General features: G+C 47.7%; 1 protein-coding gene across 4 annotated transcripts in view; it reads right to left on the bottom strand.

Moving 5' to 3' along the window:
• Positions 1-3474: 3474 nt before the first annotated feature.
• Positions 3475-27049, bottom strand: part of SCNN1G (sodium channel epithelial 1 gamma subunit) — a 48848-nt gene continuing 25273 nt past the window's right edge. For 3 of the 4 annotated variants that reach the window (XM_029576999.1, XM_029576998.1, XM_029577001.1), the window contains 6 exons: positions 26930-27047; positions 26310-26388; positions 18556-18613; positions 14429-14490; positions 9821-9896; positions 3686-4075 (listed from right to left, as the gene is read on the bottom strand). In XM_029576999.1, the coding sequence (XP_029432859.1) occupies positions 3686-4075; positions 9821-9896; positions 14429-14490; positions 18556-18613; positions 26310-26388; positions 26930-27047 (783 nt within the window). Of the gene's footprint in view, positions 4076-9820; positions 9897-14428; positions 14491-18555; positions 18614-26309; positions 26389-26929; positions 27048-27049 lie in introns of all 4 variants that reach the window. The other variant, XM_029577000.1, reaches the window with a different exon arrangement.

The raw sequence follows: 27049 nt of genomic DNA, 5'->3' as shown, positions 1-27049 counted from the left end.
ATCTCTGAATCCATAATCAAATCCCTCCTCCTTTGGGACAACCACCTCACTTCAATTAAACAACTTCTCAATCAAATGAACCTCGCACTCAATTCTGAAAAAACTGAACTATTAATATTAAACCACAAATCCAAAGGAGTATTCCCCTCTTTATCCTCCCCCCAGCATGCACATCCCCCCCCCATTTCTAAAGAAGAAACATAGGCATCACAATAGAGCTAAACCTAAAGAAATTCATAAATTCAACCATAAAAGACGGCTTCTATAAACTAGACCCCTTCAGTGTTTCCAAATGTCCAAGGGTCAGATTTTCAAAACCTGATTGAATATTTAGAAAATGCTAATGCAGAAATTGTAGATCGTGCTGTACTTTTTGTTTCTTTCTTTGATGAATCAGGTCATGAAGAATTACTTTAAATATATAAATGTATTATATTGTGGTGGTCTCGTATGAGTATACCCCGATTTAGCTAAATCAACGCAACAGCGTAGAAAAGATTTTCTACAGATGAGATCTGAGACCCTAGCACTAGGGGGTAGCGCTACCTATGTAAGTGCATTATCAAACTGGCCAGAAATACATATATTTTCTTTTTACCGGATCAGTTAAGGGGTTTTTTGGCTGGGAGGAGACTACCTGGTGAGGTTATAAGGGAAGAAATTTAATTAGGTGTGTAATATGGGTGCCAAATTTGTTAATGTTTCTATTAATGCACTCCTCTTCATGTTCCCTTTCTCTCCGAGTTTCCTATGTATTAAGAGAAATCTGGGGAAATTTAAATATAAACTCTTTAAGAGATATAAAGGGTTAATTACTTTGTTAATTTGTTTTTTATTTGAATCTCTGAAATTTCCAATGCAAAAGATTATTTTGTATGTTTGTTAAAAGTTAAATTAAAAATTTAAAAAAAAGAATTAATTCACAGAACATTTAGGTAGACATGGCTTAATGTCGCACAGCCAGCATGGCTTTACCCAAGGCAAGTCTTCTTATCTCACAAATCTCCTATATTTTTTTTGAAGGGGTTAATAAACATGTGGATAAAGGTGAACCTGTAGATGTAGTGTATTTGGATTTTCAGAAGGCGTTTGACAAAGTCCCTCATGAGAGGCTTCTAGGAAAAGTAAAAAGTCATGGGATAGGTGGCGATGTCCTTTCGTGGATTACAAACTGGCTAAAAGACAGGAAACAGAGAGTAGGATTAAATGGACAATTTTCTCAGTGGAAGGGAGTGGGCAGTGGAGTGCCTCAGGGATCTGTATTGGGACCCTTACTTTTCAATCTACCTTATAAATGGCCTGTGACCGACGGCCCGCAAATGCGCAGTAGAGCGCAGCTCTACTGCGCATGTGCGGGCAAGGACGTTGGTCAGAAAAAAAAAATGGCGGTGGGGCCGCAGGAGCGGGAGGAGAAGCAGCGCGCGCGGTGCCGCTACTTCTCCTCCCCAGATCTGCCGGCAGATCTCGGGGGGGGGGGGTGTCACTCCCGCGCCCCCCCCCCCCCCCCGAGATCTGCCGGCAGGAGCGGGAGGAGAAGTAGCACCGCTACTTCTCCTCCCGCTCCTGCCGGTGCCGCTACTTCTCCTCCCCAGATCTGCCGGCAGATCTCGGGGGGGGGCCCCCCCCGCGCCCCCCCCCCCCCCCGAGATCTGCCGGCAGGAGCGGGAGGAGAAGTAGCGGCACCGCGCGCGCTCGGTGCCGCTACTTCTCCCCAGATCTGCCGGCAGATCTCGGGGGGGTCACTGCCGCGCGCGCGGGAGTGACCCCCCCCCCCCCCGAGATCTGCCGGCAGGAGCGGGAGGAGTTAATGGAGCCGGGTGAGGGTTGCGGGAAGTCGCGCTTATGGCGCCGGGAGGAAATGGAGGTGGGTGAAGGGAGGGACTGAGTGGGAGGGAGGGAGAGGGGGACTGAGTGAGTGGGAGGGAGGGAGAGGGGGACTGAGTGAGTGGGAGGGAGGGAGAGGGGGGACTGAGTGGGAGGGAGTGAGGGAGAGGGGGGACTGAGTGAGAGGAGAGGGAGGGTGGGGAGGAGTGGGGGAGGGGGGTGGTGAAGAGTGAGGGGAGAGAGAATGAGGGGGAGGTGAGAGACAGAGGGATGTAGCCCGTTTTAACGGGCTTTACGGCTTGTATATTTATAAATGATCTGGAAAGAAATACGACGAGTGAGGTTATCACATTTGCAGATGACACAAAATTGTTCAGAGTAGTTAAATCACAAGCAGACTGTGATAAATTGCTGGAGGACCTTGTGAGACTGGAAGATTGGGCATCCATATAGCAGACGTTTTAGGTGGGCATGCACAAATGCTACTTCTATTGCATAAATACGGGAATTGTAAAAGGGGCACATGTCAACACCATTTCCAGTTTTACCACTTCATCCCCAGTTTGCCCAGTTAAGAGAGAGGTCCTCTACACACACCCTAGTTTAATAGCCTTCGCTTCCCCCAGCTTTTAAAACCCCTCAGATCTGCCTAGTCTTTCTGTAACTTAACTTTACTTCTGCTATGGATCCAGTGTATGTAGCAGGGGCCTCGCTGTGCGCTGGGTCGCATCAGTATTTATGCGCACATCTTAGCTCCGCACCCCGCATACTCTCAAAGTGTGTACACTGCTGATTTTATGGATGCATTGAGCCTGACCTCTTTGCTGTCCCCTAATGCATTGGGCTTTTAAAATTCAGCTCTAAGTTTTTAAATTGAGAACTGCAGTTCATTTGCCTAGAGTTGGATGCCTTTTCCCCCCACCCTAACTTTGCCCCGTTGATGTCCACTTTTAGGGATCTAAATTTAGAAGCAGTGAGAACTCGTCCCCTACATTTAATGCTAAGCACGCGTCAGTTTTCAAAAGCCGCTGACTTAGATGCCCAAGTCCCAATGAAAGGCACCTGACCCCCTTTCAAACGGACCTCCTAGCTTTGCCCACTACGGAATGGGTGTCCAGTTGGCTACCTCTTTTTTGGGCCCAGGTGTCAGGGAACTCTAGAGCCATTAGTCTAACTTCAGTAGTAGTAAGATACAATTAAGTTACCAGGTGATACATTTAAGACAAATACGAGAAAATATTTTTCATTCAACACATAATTAAACTCTGTTAGAGTAGCTGCGTTTAAAAAATATTTGAACAAGTTCCTTGAGGAAAAGTCCATTAACCATTATTAAGGTGGAGTTGCAGAAATCCACTGCTTATTCTGGGAATCTATCTAACCTTTGGGATCCTGCCAGAGCTGGATTGCCCACTGTTGGAAACAGGATATTGGGCTTGATGGATCTTTGTTATGACCTAGTATGGCAAATCTTATGTTCTTATAGGATTTGGGATTCTGAAGTTAGTGCAGAATAAATGCACTGATTTTAGTGACAGACCTCCTGCTTCTCCTTCGGTGTATAGGAGACAAAGCAATATTTTAATGGGGAGCAAGCCACCAGCATAGACTTCTACTTATTTCAGATCAAGCACAGTCCTGGTCTCTTCCTTCATTTTTTCAAAGGCATATTTTATTAAAAAAAAACAACCCCCCCCAAAAAACAAAGATTTCAAGTATCTGATGCCTTCCTAGAAAAATAAAAGTGTATGACATCCATTCTAAAAACTCATGTACATATATATATATTTATTTATTTAAAATGCTGCTATATACATATATATACACCCCTTTTTTTTACATGTAAGCAGAATGTAAGATTTTAAAGACTTTGGATGTCTTGCTCTGACTCTGCCTGGCTCTCTACAAAGGCTCGGTGGATCCTGAGAGTGTTGTAGTTTGGAGGAGGGGTGCGTGGCACCTGCTCCTGGGGTGGCTGTGGTAATTGGAGGGCTGTATTAAAGGTGGGTGGATCTTCATCACCGATGGTCACAGCATTGTCATAGCTGTTGCTTTCCTGCCTGCTGGATGTCTGCTGGGGTTCACTCTCCTTTTGCTCACGCCTCTTGCTCTTCAGCTTCCACCAATATTGACGGATGATGACCCAGGAGCAGTCGACTAAAAACACCTCCACTATCTCAATTACGCAAACCATGGAGCAGCTCATCCAGAGCCCAAGCTGGCCCCCAAAATTAGAAAGCAACAGCACAATCTGAAAGAAACAGAAAACAAGATGAGGAAGAGCATTTATCTATCAGGAATTTAAGGTCATCAGGTTTTACTTGTTTCTTTTGTGAATCATTGTACAGATGGATTAGGTGGTAGATATTCAGTGGGCTGGTGAGCTGGAACACGAGCTGGGCAAGTAAGGCAGCTTGGTAAGCGTTCTGCTGAATATACCCAGGTATAGCTGCATAAGTGAATAAACCCGGGTAACTTTACCTGGGTATTCAGTGGATCATACCTAGATATTACGTTGAATATATTCGGCTAATTTTATCTGGATATTAAGTGAAGCATTTTCAAAAAAAGGGGATACACCAGTATCTTATTAAACAATACAAAAAACTAGATGGTGCAACAAAGAACAGTTGCTGTTATTTTGTGACAATTCAAAACATGTTAATGATTTGCATCAGAGAGGAAAAGACCTCAGCACTGGCACAGACAGAGTTTGTACAGTCGGATTTTATGAAAACCAGAAAGTGCAATCACGGATCATAAAAACCTCTTTCTTTATTCAAATTAAAAAAAAAAATTTGTATTTTTAATTTTCTTTAAAAGATGTTTTGAAAACTGGTTCCTGTGTTTTGTATTTATGTGGCTATATATATATATATATATATATATATATATATATTATTCTCTTCAATTATAGCTCAAAAATGGAACTAGATTTAACTTGTAGTTAGATAAGTATTACGTTGAATATACTCGGGTAATTTTATCTGGATATTAAGTGACGCATACCTGGATAAGTGTCCTGCTGACTATACTCTGGTAACTTTATCTGGGTATTCAGTGCAGCACAGCAAGGTAATTGTTCTGCTGAATATACACAGTTAAAGATACCCAAATAACTTCACCCAGGTATTCAGCAGAGCATAGCTGGATAAGTGTTTCACTGAATATGCTCAGGTAACTTTATCTAGGTATTCAGTGGAACATACCTAGATAAGTATTACGCTGAATATACCTGGGTAACTTTTTTTTTTTTATAATTGAAATTTTTTATTGAAAGTGTGCATTAATAAATACAGCTTTGGCATTAACAAGTCAACAAGATACAATAATGGTAAGGTAACAAAACAATCTAGCGCTCAACTCGTGGACCTTCGTATACCAACACACTTGCCTTTCAGTACCCCTCCCTCCCCCCTCCCTCCCAATCCCCCATGTGCTTATTAAGTAAGAGTAAGAGTAGACTGTGTAGATGGAAAGCATTAATTAGTGTAAACTGTGGTACAATTGTTATGAGGATATCGATGAATGTTGTCGTGCTTGCCAATCTCTATATGGCTGCCATACCCTCCGAGATGAAGCTACTTCACACGCTCTAAAAGTGTTGACGCTGTCGTGTAACAAACTGAGAGTGCGCAATCTGTTATGAATTTTCCCAAAGGCTATAGGACCAGGCAACCTCCATTCCAGGGCAACCTGACATTTGGCAGCAGACAAGATATAGTTAATGAGTTTTCCCTGTAATATTGACAACTCAAACGGAAGATTCAATAACACCTGCTCTGGTTGAAGAACTATTGCGGTCTCGAGAATTGCTCCGATGAGTAGGGCCAATTCATCCCAGAATTTGACTAGATAAGGGCATGTCCACCACATATGATAGAACGTACCTTCTTCCCCGCACCCCTTCCAACATCGGTCGTCATAGGTTGCCTTAAACTTATGTAGTCTAGATGGGGTATAATACCAACGTAATAATACTTTGTACCTGTTCTCTAACAGCTGCGAATAGGGTAGACCCCGTTTCGTGCAAGAAAATATCTGATCCCACGTCTCCTCCGACAGGGATCTGTGCAAATCCCTCTCCCAAGCCTGCTGATACGCTGGTTTAACCGTGGGGTCCTTATTGAGGTAATTATAAACCTGCGAGATAGCTTTCCTCAAGGTGTCCGCCTGATCACACCAAGCCTCAAATTGCGTCTTGCCGAGGATTAGGTCCCCCCCCCCCACCTTTTCCACTTGAAAAAAGTGTCTAATTTGTAAATATTGAAATATATCTCCCGATGGTAGGTCATAAGCCGCCTGTAGGGAGGTGAATGGAATAATCCCGTCAAGTCCCCACAATCGGCCGAAGTTCTTAATTCCCTTTTTAAGCCAATCTCCAAAGGTTTTAGATGTCATGCCCTGTGGGAATCTAGAATTCGTTTGAAAACTGGAGCTATAGTAATACCGTCTATCTCCCGCCAGCTGTGCCTTCCACCGTTCCCAAACCATAAGCGTATGAATAGTCGATGCAGTAGCATGGACCAAAGCGGGGCGCGTTCTCTTAGGTTGCCAAATCAAGGAACTGAGGGAGGATACTCCAGCCAGCGTTTTTTCAATGACCACCCATTGTTTCTGCTCCTTTAACCTGTGCCAATCAAAGAGAGCCCTAATCTGGGACGCCACTAGATACCACCTCAAGTTGGGAACTCCCAATCCGCCCCGTGTCCTAGGTCTATACAGGACTGCTCTGGAAACCCTCGGAGGTCTTTGCTTCCAGATATATGAGAAAATACGTTTCTGCCACCCATTTACCATAACATCAGGAATATGGATAGGGAGCGCCTGGAACAAATAGCCAAGCCGTGGAAGAATATTCATTTTGACCGAGGCTATTCTCCCTGTCCAAGAAAGGTAGAGTTCAGACCAGCGATCTAAATCTGAAAAAATTTTACGAACAAGGGGTGGGTAGTTCAGTTGATATAACTCTGCTGGGTCCTTGCTAATATAGACTCCTAAATATTTTATTTTAGAGGACGCCCAGCGGAACTGAAACTGCTGTTTAAGATCCGATAGCTCCGAGCTAGTTAGAGTAACATTAAGTATCTCAGACTTATCTATGTTGAGTTTGAATCCAGAAACCGCCCCAAAATTCCCCAAGGCTTCCAAGGCTCCTTTCAAAGACATTGACGGGGTTGTCAAGGTAAATAAAATGTCGTCCGCAAACATGGACATCTTGTAGGATGCTTCCCCCACCTCTACCCCTCGTATCTGCGGTGTATTCCGGACCGTGATGGCCAGCGGCTCCAGAAACAGGGCAAATAGTAATGGAGACAGGGGGCATCCCTGTCGTGTTCCCCTCTGAATATGAAATGCGTCAGAGTAATATACCTGGGTAACTTTATCTGGGTATTCAGTGGAACATACCTAGATAAGTATTACACTGAATATACTTGGGTAACTTTATCTGGGTATTCAGCAGAGCATAGCTGGATAAGTGTTTCACTGAATATGCTCAGGTAACTTTATCTAGGTATTCAGTGTAACATACCTAGATAAGTATTACGCTGAATATACCTGGGTAAGTTTATTTGGATATTCAGTAGAGTATAGCTGTGTAAATGTCCTACAGAATATACCCAGGTAACTTTATTCAGATATTCAGCGGAGCACAGCTGGATAAGTATTATGCTGAATATACCTGGGTAAGTTTATTTGGGTATTCAATGGAACATATCTAGATAAGATTTATGCTGAATAAACCCGGGTAACTTCAGGACAGATATTTTTCTGTCCAGACTTATCGTTCAATATCTGCGCTCTAGAATGATCCCAGTGCAGACTCTTTCTTCCTGGCTAAAAGTTATGAGTATTTATTTACATATATTTCTTGTCCACCCTCTCTAAAGTATCTCTCTCTCCCTCCCAGTAGTAAAATGAGCCCTTTGCAGCTAGGAAGATGCAATAATCTAGGTAGTACAGCAATGTGCGAAAAGTTAATGCACCCTGGCATGCGATATTTACAGCAATTTCATACATCCAGCTATAAGAAACAAATTGCAGATACAATTCACACATAAGAGACAACAACAAATAACCAAACACAATAAAATACAAAGCCAGGCTAGAAACTAAATTAAGCCATAAAACAGTCCCACCTCAGCCAAATGTTCTTGTAAAAAAGAAAAAAAAAATCTAATTTTATACCAGTACAAGCACAGGATACCTCCCCAGCATTGCCCCCTGCTTGCTCCTAAACTATAACACTACAAGATTTTCCAAAGTCCCTGTAACCTCCTGAGCTCTGCTCCCCTCTCCCCCCTATACTGTAACACTAGAGGAGTTCCCCATGTCCCTGTAACCTCCTGAGCTCTGCTCCCCTCTCCCCCCTATACTGTAACACTAGAGGAGTTCCCCATGTCCCTGTAACCTCCTGAGCTCTCTCCCCTCTCCCCCCTATACTGTAACACTAGAGGAGCTCCCCATGTCCCTGTAACCTCCTGAGCTCTCTCCCCTCTCCCCCCTATACTGTAACACTAGAGGAGCTCCCCGTGTCCCTGTAACCTCCTGAGCTCTCTCCCCTCTCCCCCCTATACTGTAACACTAGAGGAGCTCCCCATGTCCCTGTAACCTCCTGAGCTCTCTCCCCTCTCCCCCCCTATACTGTAACACTAGAGGAGTTCCCCTGTGTCCCTGTAACCTCCTGAGCTCTCTCCCCTCTCCCCCCTATACTGTAACACTAGAGGAGTTCCCCATGTCCCTGTAACCTCCTGAGCTCTCTCAGCTCTCTCCCCTCTCACCCCTATACTGTAATAGAGGAGTTCCCCTGTGTCCCTGTAACCTCCTGAGCTCTCTCCCCTCTCCCCCCTATACTGTAACACTAGAGGAGTTCCCCATGTCCCTGTAACCTCCTGAGCTCTCTCAGCTCTCTCCCCTCTCCCCCCTATACTGTAACACTAGAGGAGCTCCCCTGTGTCCCTGTAACCTCCTGAGCTCTCTCCCCTCTCCCCCCCTATACTGTAACACTAGAGGAGTTCCCCTGTGTCCCTGTAACCTCCTGAGCTCTCTCCCCTCTCACCCCTATACTGTAACACTAGAGGAGTTCCCCATGTCCCTGTAACCTCCTGAGCTCTCTCAGCTCTCTCCCCTCTCACCCCTATCCTGTAACACTAGAGGAGTTCCCCATGTCCCTATAACCTCCTGAGCTCTCTCCCCTCTCCCCCCTATACTGTAACACTAGAGGAGCTCCCCCGTGTCCCTGTAACCTCCTGAGCTCTGCTCCCCTCTCCCCCCTATCCTGTAACACTAGAGGAGCTCCCCTGTGTCCCTGTAACCTCCTGAGCTCTCTCCCCTCTCCCCCTTATACTGTAACACTAGAGGAGTCCCCCTGTGTCCCTGTAACCTCCTGGGCTCTGCTCCCCTCTCCCCCCCCCCCTATACTGTAACATTAGAGAAGTTCCCCTGTGTCCCTGTAACCTCCTGAGCGCTCTCCCCCCTATACTGTAACACTAGAGGAGTTCCCCAATGCCCTGTAACCTCTTGAGCTCTGCTCCCCTCTCCTCCCTATCCTGTAACACTAGAGGAGCTCCCCAATGCCCTGTAACCTCCTGAGCTCTCTCCCCCCTATCCTGTAACACTAGAGGAGCTCCCCTGTGTCCCTGTAACCTCCTGAGCTCTCTCCCCTCTCCCCCCTATCCTGTAACACTAGAGGAGCTCCCCTGTGTCCCTGTAACCTCCTGAGCTCTCTCCCCTCTCCTCCCTATCCTGTAACACTAGAGGAGTTCCCCAATGCCCTGTAACCTCCTGAGCTCTCTCCCCTCTATCCTGTAACACTAGAGGAGTTCCCCAATGCCCTGTAACCTCCTGAGCTCTCTCCCCTCTCCCCCCTATCCTGTAACACTAGAGGAGTTCCCCAATGCCCTGTAACCGCTTGTTTCTGATTCCCTGCCCTTGCCTCAGTAGCACTGAATTCTCTACACAGTGAGAGTAAATTACAAGACTGAAGGAAGCTTACATTGTTTGATGGGTTCTCACTCAGAGCCCGCATGTTCAGGTCCTTGTAATACACCACTACGTTTACTAAATCATTCCTGAAAAATAAAGGGTCACTTATTACATTTGTTTACTGAACAATTCCAAATTAATTATGCATCATTAAATCTTAAGAAGGCAATTTTCAAAAGCATTTGCATCTATAAATAGCTACTTGGACAGGAAAGGGGCTCCTTGTATGAGGGTAGGACTACGCGCATTCCCAGGGCAGGCACAGCACATGGACTTTCAGAACTACATGTGTTCATTTTGCACCTGCCCACACAGGTTTGAAAATTATGCCCTAAATGAACCATGAAGGAGTCTGAAGGTGGATAAAAATATCAAAGCCAGGAAGCTGGCATCAGGCCCCAGCATGCAACATGCGTTCAGCAGCCTGACAAGCGGCTGATCCATGGACGAGCCTGCTCGTCTGACCCCTGCCAGCTCGCCGGTTCCTACGCTGCTCTGTTCCCTGCTTGCCAGGATTAATGCTCCTGAATCCATTTTAAACGGGACCCACACAGGCAGCACCCCCTCAGCACCCCCCACCCTCCTGAATCCAGGGGCAATTTAAACAGGACCCACACAGGCAGCGCTCACTCAGCCCCCACCCTCCTGAATCCAGGGGCAATTTAAACAGGACCCACACAGGCAGCACCCCCTCAGCACCCCCCACCCTCCTGAATCCAGGGGCAATTTAAACAGGACCCACACAGGCAGCACCCCCTCAGCACCCCCCACCCTCCTGAATCCAGGGGCAATTTAAACGGGACCCACACAGGCAGCGCTCACTCAGCACCCACCCTCCTGAATCCAGGGGCAATTTAAACAGGATCCACACAGGCAGCACTCACTCAGCCCCCACCCTCCTGAATCCAGGGGCAATTTAAACAGGATCCACACAGGCAGCGCTCACTCAGCACCCCCCATCCTCCTGAATCCAGGGGCAATTTAAACGGGACCCACACAGGCAGCGCTCACTCAGCACCCCCCACCCTCCTGAATCCAGGGGCAATTTAAACAGGACCCACACAGGCAGCGCTCACTCAGCACCCCCCATCCTCCTGAATCCAGGGGCAATTTAAACAGGACCCACACAGGCAGCGCTCACTCAGCACCCCTCAGCCTCCTGAATCCAGGGGCAATTTAAACAGGACCCACACAGGCAGCGCTCACTCAGCACCCCCCATCCTCCTGAATCCAGGGGCAATTTAAACGGGACCCACACAGGCAGCGCTCACTCAGCACCCCCCCACCCTCCTGAATCCAGGCGCAATTTAAACAGGACCCACACAGGCAGCGCTCACTCAGCACCCCCCACCCTCCTGAATCCAGGGGCAATTTAAACAGGACCCACACAGGCAGCGCTCACTCAGCCCCCACCCTCCTGAATCCAGGGGCAATTTAAACAGGACCCACACAGGCAGCGCTCACTCAGCACCCCCCATCCTCCTGAATCCAGGGGCAATTTAAACGGGACCCACACAGGCAGCGCTCACTCAGCACCCCCCACCCTCCTGAATCCAGGGGCAATTTAAACGGGACCCACACAGGCAGCGCTCACTCAGCCCCCACCCTCCTGAATCCAGGGGCAATTTAAACAGGACCCACACAGGTAGCGCTCACTCAGCACCCCCCACCCTCCTGAATCCAGGGGCAATTTAAACAGGATCCACACAGGCAGCGCTCACTCAGCAGCCCCCATCCTCCTGAATCCAGGGGCAATTTAAACAGGACCCACACAGGCAGCGCTCACTCAGCACCCCCCATCCTCCTGAATCCAGGGGCAATTTAAACGGGACCCACACAGGCAGCGCTCACTCAGCACCCCCTCAGCACCCCCCACCCTCCTGAATCCAGGGGCAATTTAAACGGGACCCACAGAGGCAGCGCTCACTCAGCACCCCCCATCCTCCTGAATCCAGGGGCAATTTAAACAGGACCCACACAGGCAGCGCTCACTCAGCCCCCACCCTCCTGAATCCAGGGGCAATTTAAACAGGACCCACACAGGCAGCGCTCACTCAGCCTCCTGAATCCAGGGGCAATTTAAACGGGACCCACACAGGCAGCGCTCACTCAGCCTCCTGAATCCAGGGGCAATTTAAACGGGACCCACACAGGCAGCGCTCACTCAGCACCCCCCACCCTCCTGAATCCAGGGGCAATTTAAACGGGACCCACACAGGCAGCGCTCACTCAGCACCCCCCATCCTCCTGAATCCAGGGGCAATTTAAACGGGATCCACACAGGCAGCGCTCACTCAGCACCCCCCACCCTCCTGAATGCAGGGGCAATTTAAACGGGACCCACACATGCAGCGCTCACTCAGCACCCCCCACCCTCCTGAATCCAGGGGCAATTTAAACGGGACCCACACAGGCAGCGCTCACTCAGCCCCCACCCTCCTGAATCCAGGGGCAATTTAAACGGGACCCACACAGGCAGCGCTCACTCAGCACCCCCCATCCTCCTGAATCCAGGGGCAATTTAAACGGGACCCACACAGGCAGCGCTCACTCAGCACCCCCCATCCTCCTGAATCCAGGGGCAATTTAAACGGGACCCACACAGGCAGCGCTCACTCAGCCTCCTGAATCCAGGGGCAATTTAAACAGGACCCACACAGGCAGCGCTCACATAACCCCCCCACCCTCCTGAATCCAGGGGCAATTTAAACGGGACCCACACTGGCAGCGCTCACTCAGCCTCCTGAATCCAGGGGCAATTTAAACGGGACCCACACAGGCAGCGCTCACTCAGCCCCCACCCTCCTGAATCCAGGGGCAATTTAAACGGGACCCACACAGGCAGCGCTCACTCAGCCCCCACCCTCCTGAATCCAGGGGCAATTTAAACGGGACCCACACAGGCAGCGCTCACTCAGCCTCCTGAATCCAGGGGCAATTTAAACAGGACCCACACAGGCAGCGCTCACTCAGCGCTCACTCAGCCTCCTGAATCCAGGGGCAATTTAAACGGGACCCACACAGGCAGCGCTCACTCAGCCTCCTGAATCCAGGGGCACTTTAAACAGGACCCACACAGGCAGCGCTCACTCAGCGCTCACTCAGCCTCCTGAATCCAGGGGCAATTTAAACGGGACCCACACAGGCAGCGCTCACTCAGCACCCCCTCAGCCTCCTGAATCCAGGGGCAATTTAAACAGGACCCACACAGGCAGCGCTCACTCAGCACCCCCCAGCCTCCTGAATGCAGGGGCAATTTAAACAGGACCCACACAGGCAGCGCTCACTCAGCCCCCACCCTCCTGAATGCAGGGGCAATTTAAACGGGACCCACACAGGCAGCGCTCACTCAGCCCCCACCCTCCTGAATCCAGGGGCAATTTAAACAGGACCCACACAGGCAGCGCTCACTCAGCCCCCACCCTCCTGAATGCAGGGGCAATTTAAACGGGACCCACACAGGCAGCGCTCACTCAGCGCTCACTCAGCCTCCTGAATCCAGGGGCAATTTAAACAGGACCCACACAGGCAGCGCTCACTCAGCCCCCCCCACCCTCCTGAATCCAGGGGCAATTTAAACGGGACCCACACAGGCAGCGCTCACTCAGCACCCCCCAACCTCCTGAATCCAGGGGCAATTTAAACAGGACCCACACAGGCAGCGCTCACTCAGCCCCCCCCCACCCTCCTGAATCCAGGGGCAATTTAAACAGGACCCACACAGGCAGTGCTCACTCAGCACCCCCCACCCTCCTGAATCCAGGGGCAATTTAAACAGGACCCACACAGGCAGCGCTCACTCAGCCCCCACCCTCCTGAATGCAGGGGCAATTTAAACGGGACCCACACAGGCAGCGCTCACTCAGCCTCCTGAATCCAGGGGCACTTTAAACAGGACCCACACAGGCAGCGCTCACTCAGCGCTCACTCAGCCTCCTGAATCCAGGGGCAATTTAAACAGGACCCACACAGGCAGCGCTCACTCAGCACCCCCTCAGCCCGCTGAAAGGGAGAGATAGAGCATAAAAAGGGAATGGGGTTAGGGAAAGGAGAAAGGAGAGCCGCTGAGTGGTGGGTAAGAAGGTCAGAGGTCACAGACATCGTCCTTCATGTCAGTTTGAAAATAAAAAGTCATAAAAATCTCTCAAGTTTGCTTTTTTCTTCTTTTGATGTTTAGTTTGCACTAATTTGCTAAAACAATAAAATCCCACACAAGAAATAAAATTGAAAAAGTCCCCAACAAAACAGAAGTTTGAGAAATGAAAGGAACCATTTTTGGGCTGCGTGCACTGATCCAGTTCCTTATGTAACGAGAAGTATTCTGCTTTAATTAACGAACATTCACCATAAAACCCTGACAGATCCATATTCAGTCGCTGCGGCACTGCAAATGTAAGTGGAAAAATTATTTGGCTGAGCGAAGTCCGCCCAGAATCAGCCCTACAGCCCGAGACGTGAGCGTTACCCAGCCAAATGCCAGTGACGGGATGAATAATTTAATAAAAGCAGCACTGCCATGGGCCAGCGACTGTGCTGTGCAGTGCAGTATACGCTGACGGGATCCTATGCCTGCAGCGAAAAAGCCTTTTTTAGTTGTGGAGAAGAAAATAAAACGTACTTGGTGAGGTTTTTGGTGATCTTGCTGCCCATCTCCCAGGACAAAACACGAAGCATCCACTCCTGTAAGAGAGAGAGAGCACACGCAGCTCATCAGGAGGCTTGTGGTGCAGGTTCGCTAGCTGGGCAGATTTCTACAGGCACTGAGGGCACGAACCCGTAGCAAAGGCCAACAGGAAAGTCCCCAGCCCATGAACCCTGTGCTCGCTGCATTTACTGATTTATTACAAGGATTTGTTTTACTGGCGAGGATTGCTCTAAGATTATTCCTTTTTGCATCACTTCAAACAGTTTTCAGTAAATGTACCTTGTAAATCAATCTTCCATCTCGTACTGCTGCATCATGATGGGCAATTCTAGTTCTTGTTTTTATTGTGTTCAAGGTTTTATTATCTATGTTTTAAATTGTAGATCGCCTGGAACTTGGGTAGCAGGCGATTAATAAATGCAAATAAATACTATAGGCTTCATGTATGGAGGGCCGGGGGCAGCAGAACATCTTTTTAGTTTGAGGGCGGTGGTCAAGCCCTAAACGAAGTTCATTCCTTTCCATTTACAGTCAGTCTTTCTAATAAACATTTCCTGCTAATCAGAGTATAATTATTCATTTCCAGGTCAAGCAATAAAAGTCTTGCTAGAAAACCAGAAATACAGCATTACTAATAGAAACGTCAGTACTAAGTGACTATTCTGCAGTGTATGGAGAGAGAAGATCATCAAATACCAAGAGATGTAATCAGAGATTAAGAAAATGTGGCCTAAAGAGGCAGAGAGAGTCCTAAGAGTTTAGGCACGGCTGGCCTGGTTAAAGGAACTTCCAAGCTCTTCTTGGTCTGTTGCCGGGCTGTATTAGACCGTGCAAGCTTCGGAAAGAAGCCGCTTGATACAACGCAAGCACTAGCAGTGAATTAGAGAGAGCGTGATTGGCTTAAAAGTGAGGTTCATTCTTGAACATAAATCCTGAACCTCCAGTTCTCTAAACACAAACTCTGTGTCCACAGAACCTCCCAACAATGGGGGCAGAGCAGGATATTTCCCTCATACCTCACCGTACCAAACAATATTCAAATTCTGACATCAGCTAAATAACAGTAACAAAACAATATTTATTTATTGGTTTTCTATACCGACATTCATAAAACAAATGTCACATCGGTGTACGGCTTAAGAAAAACAATTAACTATAAGACCCATTAACGGTAATAAAGAGGAAAGTTGCTGGCATGCAATTAAGCCCCGCCCCTTACTCTCCAGCCCCGCCCCTCTCCCTCTCTCCACGTGGAACTTGAGCCTCCCTTGGGACGAGGACCATTGGTGGCAGAGGTCAGCGTAATCTACCCTGCCCGCTCCCCAGACTCCCTCTCTCAGCAGCTGCTGCTATCGGCCAAACAGGAGAAGGCCTGCAGGGCACCCTCCCTCCTCAGGGCCTGAATGGCGCATTTACACCCCTGTGATTCACAGCAGGACCCTCGGGCCCCAGCAGGGGAGAGAGGAGGCATCAGAGACGATACAAGGTCAGGGAGTAAGAGGATGCGGGGTGGGGGGAGGCAGGAGGAACACAGGGTGGGGGGGGGGACGGGGACACAGAATGAACTGGAGATTTGTGGGGGGACACCTTGGTGAGGGTAGAGATCGGGTCGGGGGGAGGAAGTTAAAGGAGGAGAGTGATTGGGGTAAAAGAGTGAACTGGGGATGGGGGAAGTGAACCAGTGAATGAGGAGTTTGGGAGGGTGGAATAAACCTGGATGAGTGAGGGGGAATCAGGGTGAATGGGTTGATCAGATGGGGAGGGGAAGTAAAAGAGGGGAGTGAGGGATAATGGGATGAGGGTAGGATTCTACTACTACACATCTCAATTATGCACTTCCTACACAACAGTATTTCCCCACCCTTGGATGGGCTTTTACTACGAGCTCTGAAATACAAAATCCTGCATAGAAGAGGAAAACACTCAGGATATAAGTAACTAACTTTCCATACCACTGCAGCACTAACTCACAGGACTCCACAAGCAACAACCCTACCGATAAAAAGGCAGCCCTACAACACCAATACTCCTCCTGTTGGGAAAACACAATGAAGAAGTTTGCTATAGTCCCTGCATGCTGGCAGAATTCCTCAGCTCACTCGTGCTCCAGGAACACAAAGGGACCGAGTGCACTGTTTAACCCGCAGCTGGACGCGGGTTGTGTAGGTGCATCCACATTCCCTTATGTAATAAGGGGATTAGCGCCTCCACAATGCGCGTCCAACGTGCGGCGAAACCAATAGTGCTCATCACATGCAAATGCTATTAGTTACTCATCCAAAATTTAAAAAAAAAAATGTGCATTCAATACACACATTTCTGAGCACTCCCTAAAGTTGCAAAGAAAAGCAGAAAATACGGCTTTTCTGTACATCCTCCTACTTAATATTGTGGCGATATTAAGTAGGAGAAATGAAATATTAAAAAAAAAAGTGCCGGCAGTCAGGAAATGGATGCTCAGGTAACCAGCGTGGCTGTGCGCCAGTTAGGAAAACAAGCTGATAAATTCAGCGTCCATTTTCTTAACTAGCAGACGGCCGCAGAATGCCAGCCTCTCCCGGGCGCCAGTTGTCAAGAACTGAAGACAATTTTCAAAGCCACAGATAAAAAAAAAAAAAAAGCATTTTATTTATCAGAATGTGGGTTTGCGTGGGTCTGCAATGCTGGACATTTTGCCCACATTGGGGCTGATACAATAAGATACGCACCAAAAACACAGGTTCCTATTGAGCACCTGTTTCCCTAATGTGCATCCCCTGGGTGGCCCATGCAATATTTAAATGAGGGGCTGTGTTAAAAAGGACACAATAGGGACATTTTGTGCATCCTTGTGCTCAAATGCATCAGTGCCCACAATTGCAACGGGCACTCAATACCAGCGTCCATTTTACCCCACTTTGTTATTTTGCTGAGGTTGCTAAAGAGCCCATAGATAAGCTCCCCTTGCCATGGGTGTCTAAATTGTGCGGCCAGAATAATTTTTTTTTTTAATCAAACCAATATACATTTAGGGGCCAATATTCAGCTGTGGAGCAGCTATCCAGCTAACTTATCAGGGATATTCAGTGGCGCAGCCTCACCGCTTAATATCCTCAAATCCTCGGCAGAGTTAGAGTTGGCCAGATAAGAATATCTGGCCAACTGTAGGACAGCCCTACAGCTAACCCCAATATTCGGAGACAGCTGCTCAACTTATTCAGCTAACTCTGCTCCACCTGGAAATGCCTCCCGCCCGCCCCTTGAATGCCCCTGACTTATGCGGCTAGAAGTTAGCTGCATACGGCTTTGAGTATCGCCGGCTAGACTTTTAGATGGATGACTTTTCAGTTATCCGTCTAAATGGTTTTTGAATATCGATCTCTTTATTTTTCAGCACCGCAAGCAGTAGATTTAAGTTTTGCAATGATACTAAGCAGGAGGAACCACAGAGGACAGTATTTTTTTAATTAATTTCTCCTGAGCCCTCTGGGGCTGGAGTTAAATTTGCCAGATTAAAAAGTGTGTTGGGCGCCAGTGATTTTCTGCATCAAGGGTAATGGCCGACAGCCTCATCTACATGGATTTTAATACCTACGCGCGGGCATACCCGGTGCACACAATCTACACCTGATATTATAACATGCACGCGAGCATGGTCCCTCCACCCCCCCCCCCAGCCCTACCTAAACCCCCCTAACCTTTATTTTATAGGTTGCGCCTGCCTCTGGGCAGGCGTAGGATGCGCGCGCCGGCCACTGTGCCTGGAGGCTCTGGTCCTTCCCCGCCCCTTTTTTCAAGCCCCAGGACTTACGCGCATCCCGGGGCTTTACATGCACCACCGGGCCTTTTGAATATAGGCCCGGCACGCATAGGGCTTTGAAAATCTGTCCCAATATGAATAATTTTCAATTTAAAAAAATTGACTTATTTTGCGTAGTCAGATTTGCGTCCACATAATTGCTGCAGAATTTTGAACAAATCTGCCACACAACTTGCAAAATCTTGCCACAGGAAACCTGGGGCTTTCAGTAAGGACTGAACCTTTTTCACACCACTGCAATATCCAAAGGACCAGGTCAATGTAAGATTTTTAAGCGTAGGATCAAAGAAGTGAAAGTTACCTCTGCCATCAAAGCTGGCCAATGTGCTAAGCTGCTGCTTAGAGTCCACTCCTTAAAGCTGAAAAGAAATACATTTATAGATTAAGATAGAAAGTTGAACATTCAGAGAAGTCCTTATTCAACCACTGGGCACGTGGCAAGTTAGCTGGATAGCTCATCTGGCTAGCAGCCTATATATTCAGCGAGTCAGCTGTGCCGCTGAATCTATCTGGCTATCCTAAAGTTTATCCGGCTAACTTTAGGACAGGTCTAAGGGATGACCAGACTTATCCAGCTAACTCGGCTCCTCCCAGTTATGCCCTGACCTATCCAGCCAAATGTTAGCTGGATAAAAAGTTATCTATCTAGAATTTATTGCCCAAATATTCATTTAGCTGTGTAACTTCTGAGTTATCTGGATATATACTTCTGAATACGGACCTCAGAGTTTCTGTGTTTCAGATAAACATTTCATGCATTTTTTCAGCTTAGAAAACCTTGGGATCCTTATGGCTAGCTAGATTGGAGAAATTACTTACCTGATAAATTTGCTTTCTTTAGTGTAGACAGATGGACTCAGGACCAGTGGGTTATGCTCCCCTGCCAGCAGATGGAAACAGAGTCAGGTTTCAAAGCTGATGTCACCTTAGACTCACCCCTGCAGTGACCTCAGCCCCTCAGTATTCTCTTCAAAAGCCACTGTGGACATACTATCGAAAAACCTTGATTTAAAATGTGATTAAAAAACAGATAACTGTATTCAACCAATCATAAACCCTGAACCCCAGTAAGATTATAGATGCCCTGATCTGGGGACTGGATGACGGCTTACCCGTAATCTCTTGGAATCGATATCCACTCCACGGGCGAATCCTTGGCACCGTTCTTGGGCAGCTGGGGGCGGGATGCTGAGTCCATCTGTCTATACTAAAGAAAAAGAAATTATCAGGTAAGTAATTTCTCCATTTCCTAACGTTTAGTCAGATGGACTCAGACCAATGGGATGTACAAAAGCTACTCCCGATCGGGGCAGGAGACTGCCCGTGATCTGGGTAACACCACCCTTGCAAAGGCTGAGTCCTCCCGGGTCTGAACATCCAGGTGACAGAACCAGCAGAAGGTGTGCAAGGACCACATCACCGTTTGGCAGATATCGATGGGAGACAGCAGTCTAAGCTTCAGCCCATGAGACTGCCTGAGCCCTGGTGGAATGAGCTTTAACCTGAGAAGGTAATGGATTTCCTGCCTCCACACAGGCTCCCATGATCTCCTCCTTAATCCAGTGAGCTATGGTAGCCCACGAAGCTTGTTCACCCCACTTCCTTCCACCATGAAGGACAAACAGGCGGTCCCATCTTTTGGACTGGTTCTGAAACTTCCAGATACCATACCAAAAGCCTACTGACATTCAAATGACTGAGGCGGTATTCTCCTTGTCCTTATCTAGGGATGTCAATTAAATGGACTGATTCAAATGAAGCTCCGAGACTACCCTGGGCAAGAAGGATGGAACGGTACGAAGCTGTAACGCTCCTAGAGTCATCGAGAGCAATGGTGCCTGACGCCACAATGCCTGTAGTTCAGAGATGCAACGTGCTGGGCATACGGCCACCAGGAACACCGTTTAAGGTTAATAAAAGCAAGGAAAGACTGCACAGCAGCCGAAAGGAAGGCCCTGTCAAAAATTCCAATACTAGATTAAGATTCTATAAAGGAACCGGCCACTAGTGAGCTGGTCAGAGGTGCTTCACCCCTTTCAGAAAACGGGCTATGTCCAGATCAGCCAACAGGTGGGTTGCATTCACCTCGCCCCGAAACAGGAGAGAGCTGCTGTCTGAACCTTCAAGGAGTTAAGAGTCAAACCTTTATTCAAGCCGCCCTACAAAAATTCCAAAATTAGTGGGATTTTGACTGCCCAAGGGGGAACACCATGTTCCTTGCATCAGGCCTCAAATACTCTCCAGACCCACACAGACTAGGGATGTAGAGATCTTTTGCTCACAGAGTAAGGTGGCAATTACTGCTGCAGAATATCCTCGCTTCATCAGGCGAGCCCTCGCCAGGTCCAGACCGTAGGACAGAATCAAGTCCCTGTGTGGTGGGAGGGGTTTCTCCACCAGGAGTCTACCATGGATGCCTGAGCCAATCTGGAGCTACTAGTAGGACTAATCCCATGTGGTGCTTGAATCTGCAAATGACCCTGCCCAGCAGGGGCCACAGAGGGATGGCGTATAGCAATTCTTCTTCCGGCCAGGTCTGAACGACAGCATTGATCCCCAGGGACCACTGATCTCTTCTGCGACTGAAGAATCGGGGGACCCTTCGCACTGTGAGATGTGGCCAGGTCGATGGACGGGAGACCCCAAGGATCTATCATCAACTGAAAGACTTTGGCTGACAATGCCCTCTCTCTTGGATCCAGATTCTCCCTGCTTAGAAAGTCTGTTCTGACATTGTCTTTTCCTGCGAGGTGGGAGGCTGAGATCATTTGTAGATGTATTTCTGCCCATTCCATAAAGAGATTTATCTCCTGTGACACTTGCTGGCTCTTGGTTCCACCCTGATGGGGTTAAAGGGGCACTTAGAGAAGATAAGGCCATCGCGGAAAGATTAAATGATTTCTTTGCTTCGGTGTTTACTGAAGAGGATGTTGGGGAGGTACCCGTAATGGAGAAGGTTTTCATGGGTAACGATTCTGATGGACTGAATCAAATCATGGTGAACCTAGAAGATGTGGTAGACCTGATTGACAAACTGAAGAGTAGTAAATCACCAGGACCGGATGGTATACACCCCAGAGTTCTGAAGGAACTAAAAAATGAAATTTCAGACCTATTAGTAAAAATGTGTAACTTATCATTAAAATCATCCATTGTACCTGAAGACTGGAGGATAGCAAATGTAACCCCAATATTTAAAAAGGGCTCCAGGGGCGATCCCGGAAACTACAGACCGGTTTGCCTGACTTCAGTGCCAGGAAAAATAGTGGAAAGTGTTCTAAACATCAAAATCACAGAACATATAGAAAGACATGGTTTAATGGAACAAAGTCAGCATGGCTTTACCCAAGGGAAGTCTTGCCTCACAAATCTGCTTCACTTTTTTGAAGGGGTTAATAAACATGTGGATAAAGGTGAACCGGTAGATGTAGCGTATTTGGATTTTCAGAAGGCATTTGACAAAGTTCCTCATGAGAGGCTTCTAGGAAAAGTAAAAAGTCATGGGATAGGTGGTGATGTCCTTTCATGGATTACAAACTGGCTAAAAGACAGGAAACAGAGAATAGGATTAAATGGTCAATTTTCTCAGTGGAGGGGAGTGGGCAGTGGAGTGCCTCAGGGATCTGTATTGGGACCCTTACTTTTCAATATATTTATAAATGATCTGGAAAGAAATACGAGTGAGATAATCAAATTTGCAGATGATACAAAATTGTTCAGAGTAGTTAAATCACAAGCAGATTGTGATAAATTGCAGGAAGTCCTTGTGAGACTGGAAAATTGGGCATCAAAATGGCAGATGAAATTTAATATGGATAAGTGCAAGGTGATGCATATAGGGAAAAATAACCCATGCTATAGTTACATAATGTTAGGTTCCATATTAGGTGCTACCACCCAAGAAAGAGATCTAGGTGTCATAGTGGATAACACATTGAAATCGTCGGCTCAGTGTGCTGCGGCAGTCAAAAAAGCAAACAGAATGTTGGGAATTATTAGAAAGGGAATGGTGAATAAAACAGAAAATGTCATAATGCCTCTATATTACTCCATGGTGAGACCGCACCTTGAATACGGTGTACAATTCTGGTCGCCGCATCTCAAAAAAGATATAACTGCAATGGAGAAGGTACAGAGAAGGGCGACCAAAATAAGGGGAATGGAACAGCTCCCCTATGAGGAAAGACTAAAGAGGTTAGGGCTGTTCAGCTTGGAGAAGAGACGACTGAGGGGGGATATGATAGAGGTGTTTAAAATCATGAGAGGTCTAGAACGGGTAGATGTGAATCAGTTATTTACTCTTTCAGATAATAGAAAGACTAGGGGGCACTCCATGAAGTTAGAAAATAGCCACTTGCCAGGTTCTTATGGCCTGGATTGGCCACTGTTGGAAACAGGATGCTGGGCTTGATGGACCCTTGGTCTGACCCAGTATGGCATGTTCATATGTAGGCTACTGTCGTTGTGTTGTCTGACATTACACGGATCACTTGACTCTGGAGTCTGTGGCTGACTTGTAGATAAACTAACTGCCTGGGCTTCCAGGTGGTTGAAATTCCAGAGGGCCTCTTCCTCGGTCCAACGTCCCTGGACTATCAGGTCCTGACAGTGAGCTCCCCAGCCCTGGAGGCTCGTGTCAGTTGTGAGGGTCAGTCAGTTCGGAGAGGACAGGGGTACACCCTTGCTCAGATGAGCTTCCTGCAGCCACCACTGGAGCCGAGAGCATACTCCCATTGGTAGGTGGAGGCAAATCGAATAATCTTGAGACTGCGGGTTCCAATGTGACATTAGTGAGCATTGAAGTGGTCGCATGTGTGCCCTCACCCACGGCACTACCTCCAGGGTTGCCGCTATCAAACTGAGAACTTGGAGATAGCTCCACATCAGGCATATCGTGCTCATCAACTGACACTCTTGGGACATCAATTTCCTTATCTGCATGGTCAGAAGGAAGACTTTGCCCTGCCTGGGGTTGAACCAGACTCCCAAATATTCCAAGGACTAGGAGGGCTTGAGAATTCTTTTGTTGAGGTTTTCGACCCAACTGAGTTCCTGAAGCAGGAAGGTCACCCGATCAATCACCCTGACACTCATCTACAGACTTGGCCCAGGATAAACCAGTCATCCAAGTATGGGTACACAGGATTCTCTCTTTTCTCAATGCTGCCGCTACGACCATCATAATCTTGGAAAATGTTCTGGGGGCGATGGCTAGGCCAAAAGGTAGTACCCTGGAACTGATAATGGCAACTCAGTTCTGCAAAATGTAGGAAATGTTGGTGTTCTTGATGGATTGGAATACGTAAGTAGGCTTCAGATAGGTTCAGGGAGGTTAAGAACTTTCCCAACTGTATGGCCATTATCATGCAGCATAGGGTTTCCTTGCAGAAATGATTCATTTGTAGATGTCGGTTGACGCTCCTGAGGTCCAGATGGGGCGAAAGGAACCTTCCTTCTTGCGTACAATGAAATAGATGGAGCACCACCCTGTATTTTCCTGGGGTGCAGGTACTGGGATTATAGCCCTCATCCTGAGGAACCTTAACAGGGTAGTCTCCACTACCTGCTTCTTGTGCTGGGAGTGGCAAGAAAACATCATGAATATGTTCTGAGGAGTGCTGTGAAATTCCAGCGCATATCCTTCTCCTATGACCTCCAGTACCCATTTGTCCGAAGTGTCCCTCCTATCGACCTCCTATCTCCTCGTTCCGAGGGTAAGTCAGCAAAATTTCATTGCAGGGGTTCGGGACGAACCTGAATCAGAGTCTATCCCTCTCTTGGGCGTTTGACTATGAAAGGCTGAGACCTCTGAAATGTTGTTTCTGTAGGGTTGAAAGCATTAGGAGCCCCTGGATTGATCCCTCATAGGCAAGGGGCACTGTAACTTCTTTCTATTATCTTTTGGTAGCTGGGAAATGTATTTATTTATTTGTTTTTGTATACCGACATTCACTCAGGGTATCACATCGGTTTACAAGATGTATTGTAATATACTGTTAAATAGGCATTAATCTGTTACTTGATTATTGTATATACATGCATAAAAAACAAAGTGGTATATTAATGTTCATAGATAGTAACAAAATAGGGCTAGACAAAACGAGTTCCATTGGTGTATCATTTATAATCAAAGCAGTGTAGAGAAAAACTAGGCTATTGGCGGTGTAGTTTCATTTGGATGGTGAGCTTGGGTAAGGTTATGAGGTAGGAAAGATGCAGTCGTTGAGGTGTTCGATGTCGGCTGGGTATGCTTTTTTGAAAAGCCACGTTTTTAGTGATTTCTTGAAGTTCTGTGGTGAGGGATCTGTTCTGAGAGGTTCTGGTAGTTTGTTCCATAATGTTGGAAATGGGAGATTTACCCCATTTACTAGCCAGCTTTTCCAATTCACTTCCGAAGAGGAGTGATCCTTTAAAGGGTATCTGTGAAAGATTGGCTTGGGGGTTGCGTCTGCTGACTAATTCCACAGCCACAGCTGTCTTCTGGCCGCCACCAATGAGGCCACTCCTCTGGCCAAAGCAAGGACTAGATCCAAACCCGTGTCAGCTAAAAAGGCAGCGGCAGGTTCCATAACCGCTCTGGAGTTCACCACCCTGAGTCATCCACCTCGTGAGAGAGGAGCAGGCATGAATGAGCTCCCAGGGCACAACAAGAAGCAATCTGTAAGGTCATTGCTATGCGTCAAAGGCCTGTTTAAGGATGGCCTCCATCTGCCTATCAGGTGCATCCTTTAAGGCTGCTCCTCCCTCCACTGGGATAGTTGTTCAGTTAGAGACGGCACAGACCAGTGCATCCATGTTAGGGAAACACAAACACGCTCTCACTGCCGGATTCAGTGGGTATAGAGCTCTAATGCTCGTTCCCCTTTAAAACTTGCTTCCAGGGCATCCCATTCCAGGTCATTCAACTCCTGGATGGCTTCCAGTACTGGGAAGTAACAAGAGGCTTTCTGTAGGGAAATCAGAATGGGATTCTTCAGAGTCCACCCCAGGAACTCCCAACATCTTCAGAATCTGAGAAACCAGGGCCAGCAATTCGTCTCCATGGAAAAACCGTAACATGGTCCGATATGGTTCTAAACCAAGGGGAATTTCTCCATCTTCCAAGGAATCTGTATCCTCCTCTTCGTCTATGTCTTCTGGGTCCCTGCCAGGGATACCATGGTGAGGAGAGGCATGCCTCGAGGGAGGGATTACTGGCTGAGGTTCTGTCCAAGTGGCAAGTGAGGTAGCAGACTGTGCCTGTACGAAGGCCTTGAAAGAATTCCACCCAAGAGAAGGCGGCCGGGTCCATGCCTAGCCCAGGAGGTACTGGGGTAGGTGCTGCTGAATTTCCCTCTCCCATGGATGACCCAGTCCCAGGGGTACTTCCAGTTAAGGCTGTGGCTGACCCATCCTCTGAATGGGAGGAGCCGGGCTTAGCAAAGTCCGAGGAGGCCAATTGTCCCTGGGCTTCCTCACAGCGCTGACATAAGTTGGAATCCAGGTCAGACTGTGAAACATTAATATGACAGCAGCGCAGAGAGAAAGTTGCTTATGTTTCTTGGCTGCCGGAGCTATCGGCGATGGTAACTGTAACTGTGTGTTCTGTTGGCTCGTTCTTAAAATGTTATGCACACAGATTTTGGGCGCCTAGGCAGGACATGGCGAGGCGCATGCACAGCCCGTGCGCCCAGCTTTACCTGTACTCTGCGCGTATGTACGTGCACCACAGCGCACGCGTGGAACCAACGCACCATGCGTACTGATGTTCTATGGAGGGCAACACGGCATGCAGAAAGACGGCTGTCGTAGACGGGATGCTGGGCTTAACGGGCCTTTGCTCTAACCCAGTATGGCACTTCTTATGTTCTATAAATTCTTAAGCTTAAACAACCCTGAGGTCAATACTGAGCTCCCAGCTAACTGGATAACCTCCTTGGATAACTGAATATCTGAGCTACCTGAGTAAGTTACCCCCTATTTATCTGGCTTAAAACTTACTCGGATAAATCGGATCTCTTGAGCACAGATGGATTTTGTAATCCTTAACTTAGCCGGAGAAAGCTCCTTGCTCACCTGCACGATTCTCTGCAGACGTCCTCACATCCTAATTGTTCCTGATTGAACTTTTCATGGAGCTTGTAGTAGCAATAAACTGCAAAGCAAGAGCAGATACGGTTGATCAATCTAGCAGACAGAGGCCCGTATTCAAATTTGGGACTGAAGCCAGATAAGTCGAGGGACTGAATATTCCTCTCGATACCCGAGTGGGGAATTTCCAGGGTGGTACCGGCTCGATCAGCGCAGGTCTGAAGTGAAACCAAATAAGTTCAAACTTGACTGGCAGCCAGGCCAGCTGCACTGCTTTCGCCTCAAAATAATTTAAAAATTATCAGGGCACAGTGCCCAATCCCTCCAAAAGAATTAAAACAAATTGCAAGTCATCAATAAATAAAGGTCTGAAATCTCCCCATTTCCATCCCCCCAGAACAGCAAGAAAGCTTCCATTGCTCCTGGAGGCTTTGGGAGGTGCAGGTGGGGCCGGGCCTGTGATTTTCACATGGGAAGGGGGCTCTGTCCCCTGATATTTTGGAGGTGTGGCAGGAAACCTTTAGCTCAGCATATTCAGGAAATCCTGCTTAAAGTTTGCTTCTCACCAGCCCAAAGTGACTCTCATTTCAGATTCTGGGCCTTACCCCAGCTAGGATGTGTTGCTTGGCTGCAGTACTGCGCCCCCTCTGGCAGGGGCTGATCATAGTGACCACAACCACACGTAGCCACCATTTCCTTCTGGAAACAAGAGTGCAGACAAATCT

This window comes from Rhinatrema bivittatum, chromosome 14 (genome assembly GCF_901001135.1).
Source record: "Rhinatrema bivittatum chromosome 14, aRhiBiv1.1, whole genome shotgun sequence".
Taxonomy (NCBI): domain Eukaryota; kingdom Metazoa; phylum Chordata; class Amphibia; order Gymnophiona; family Rhinatrematidae; genus Rhinatrema; species Rhinatrema bivittatum.
This window is presented reverse-complemented; position numbering and strand designations above follow the sequence as displayed.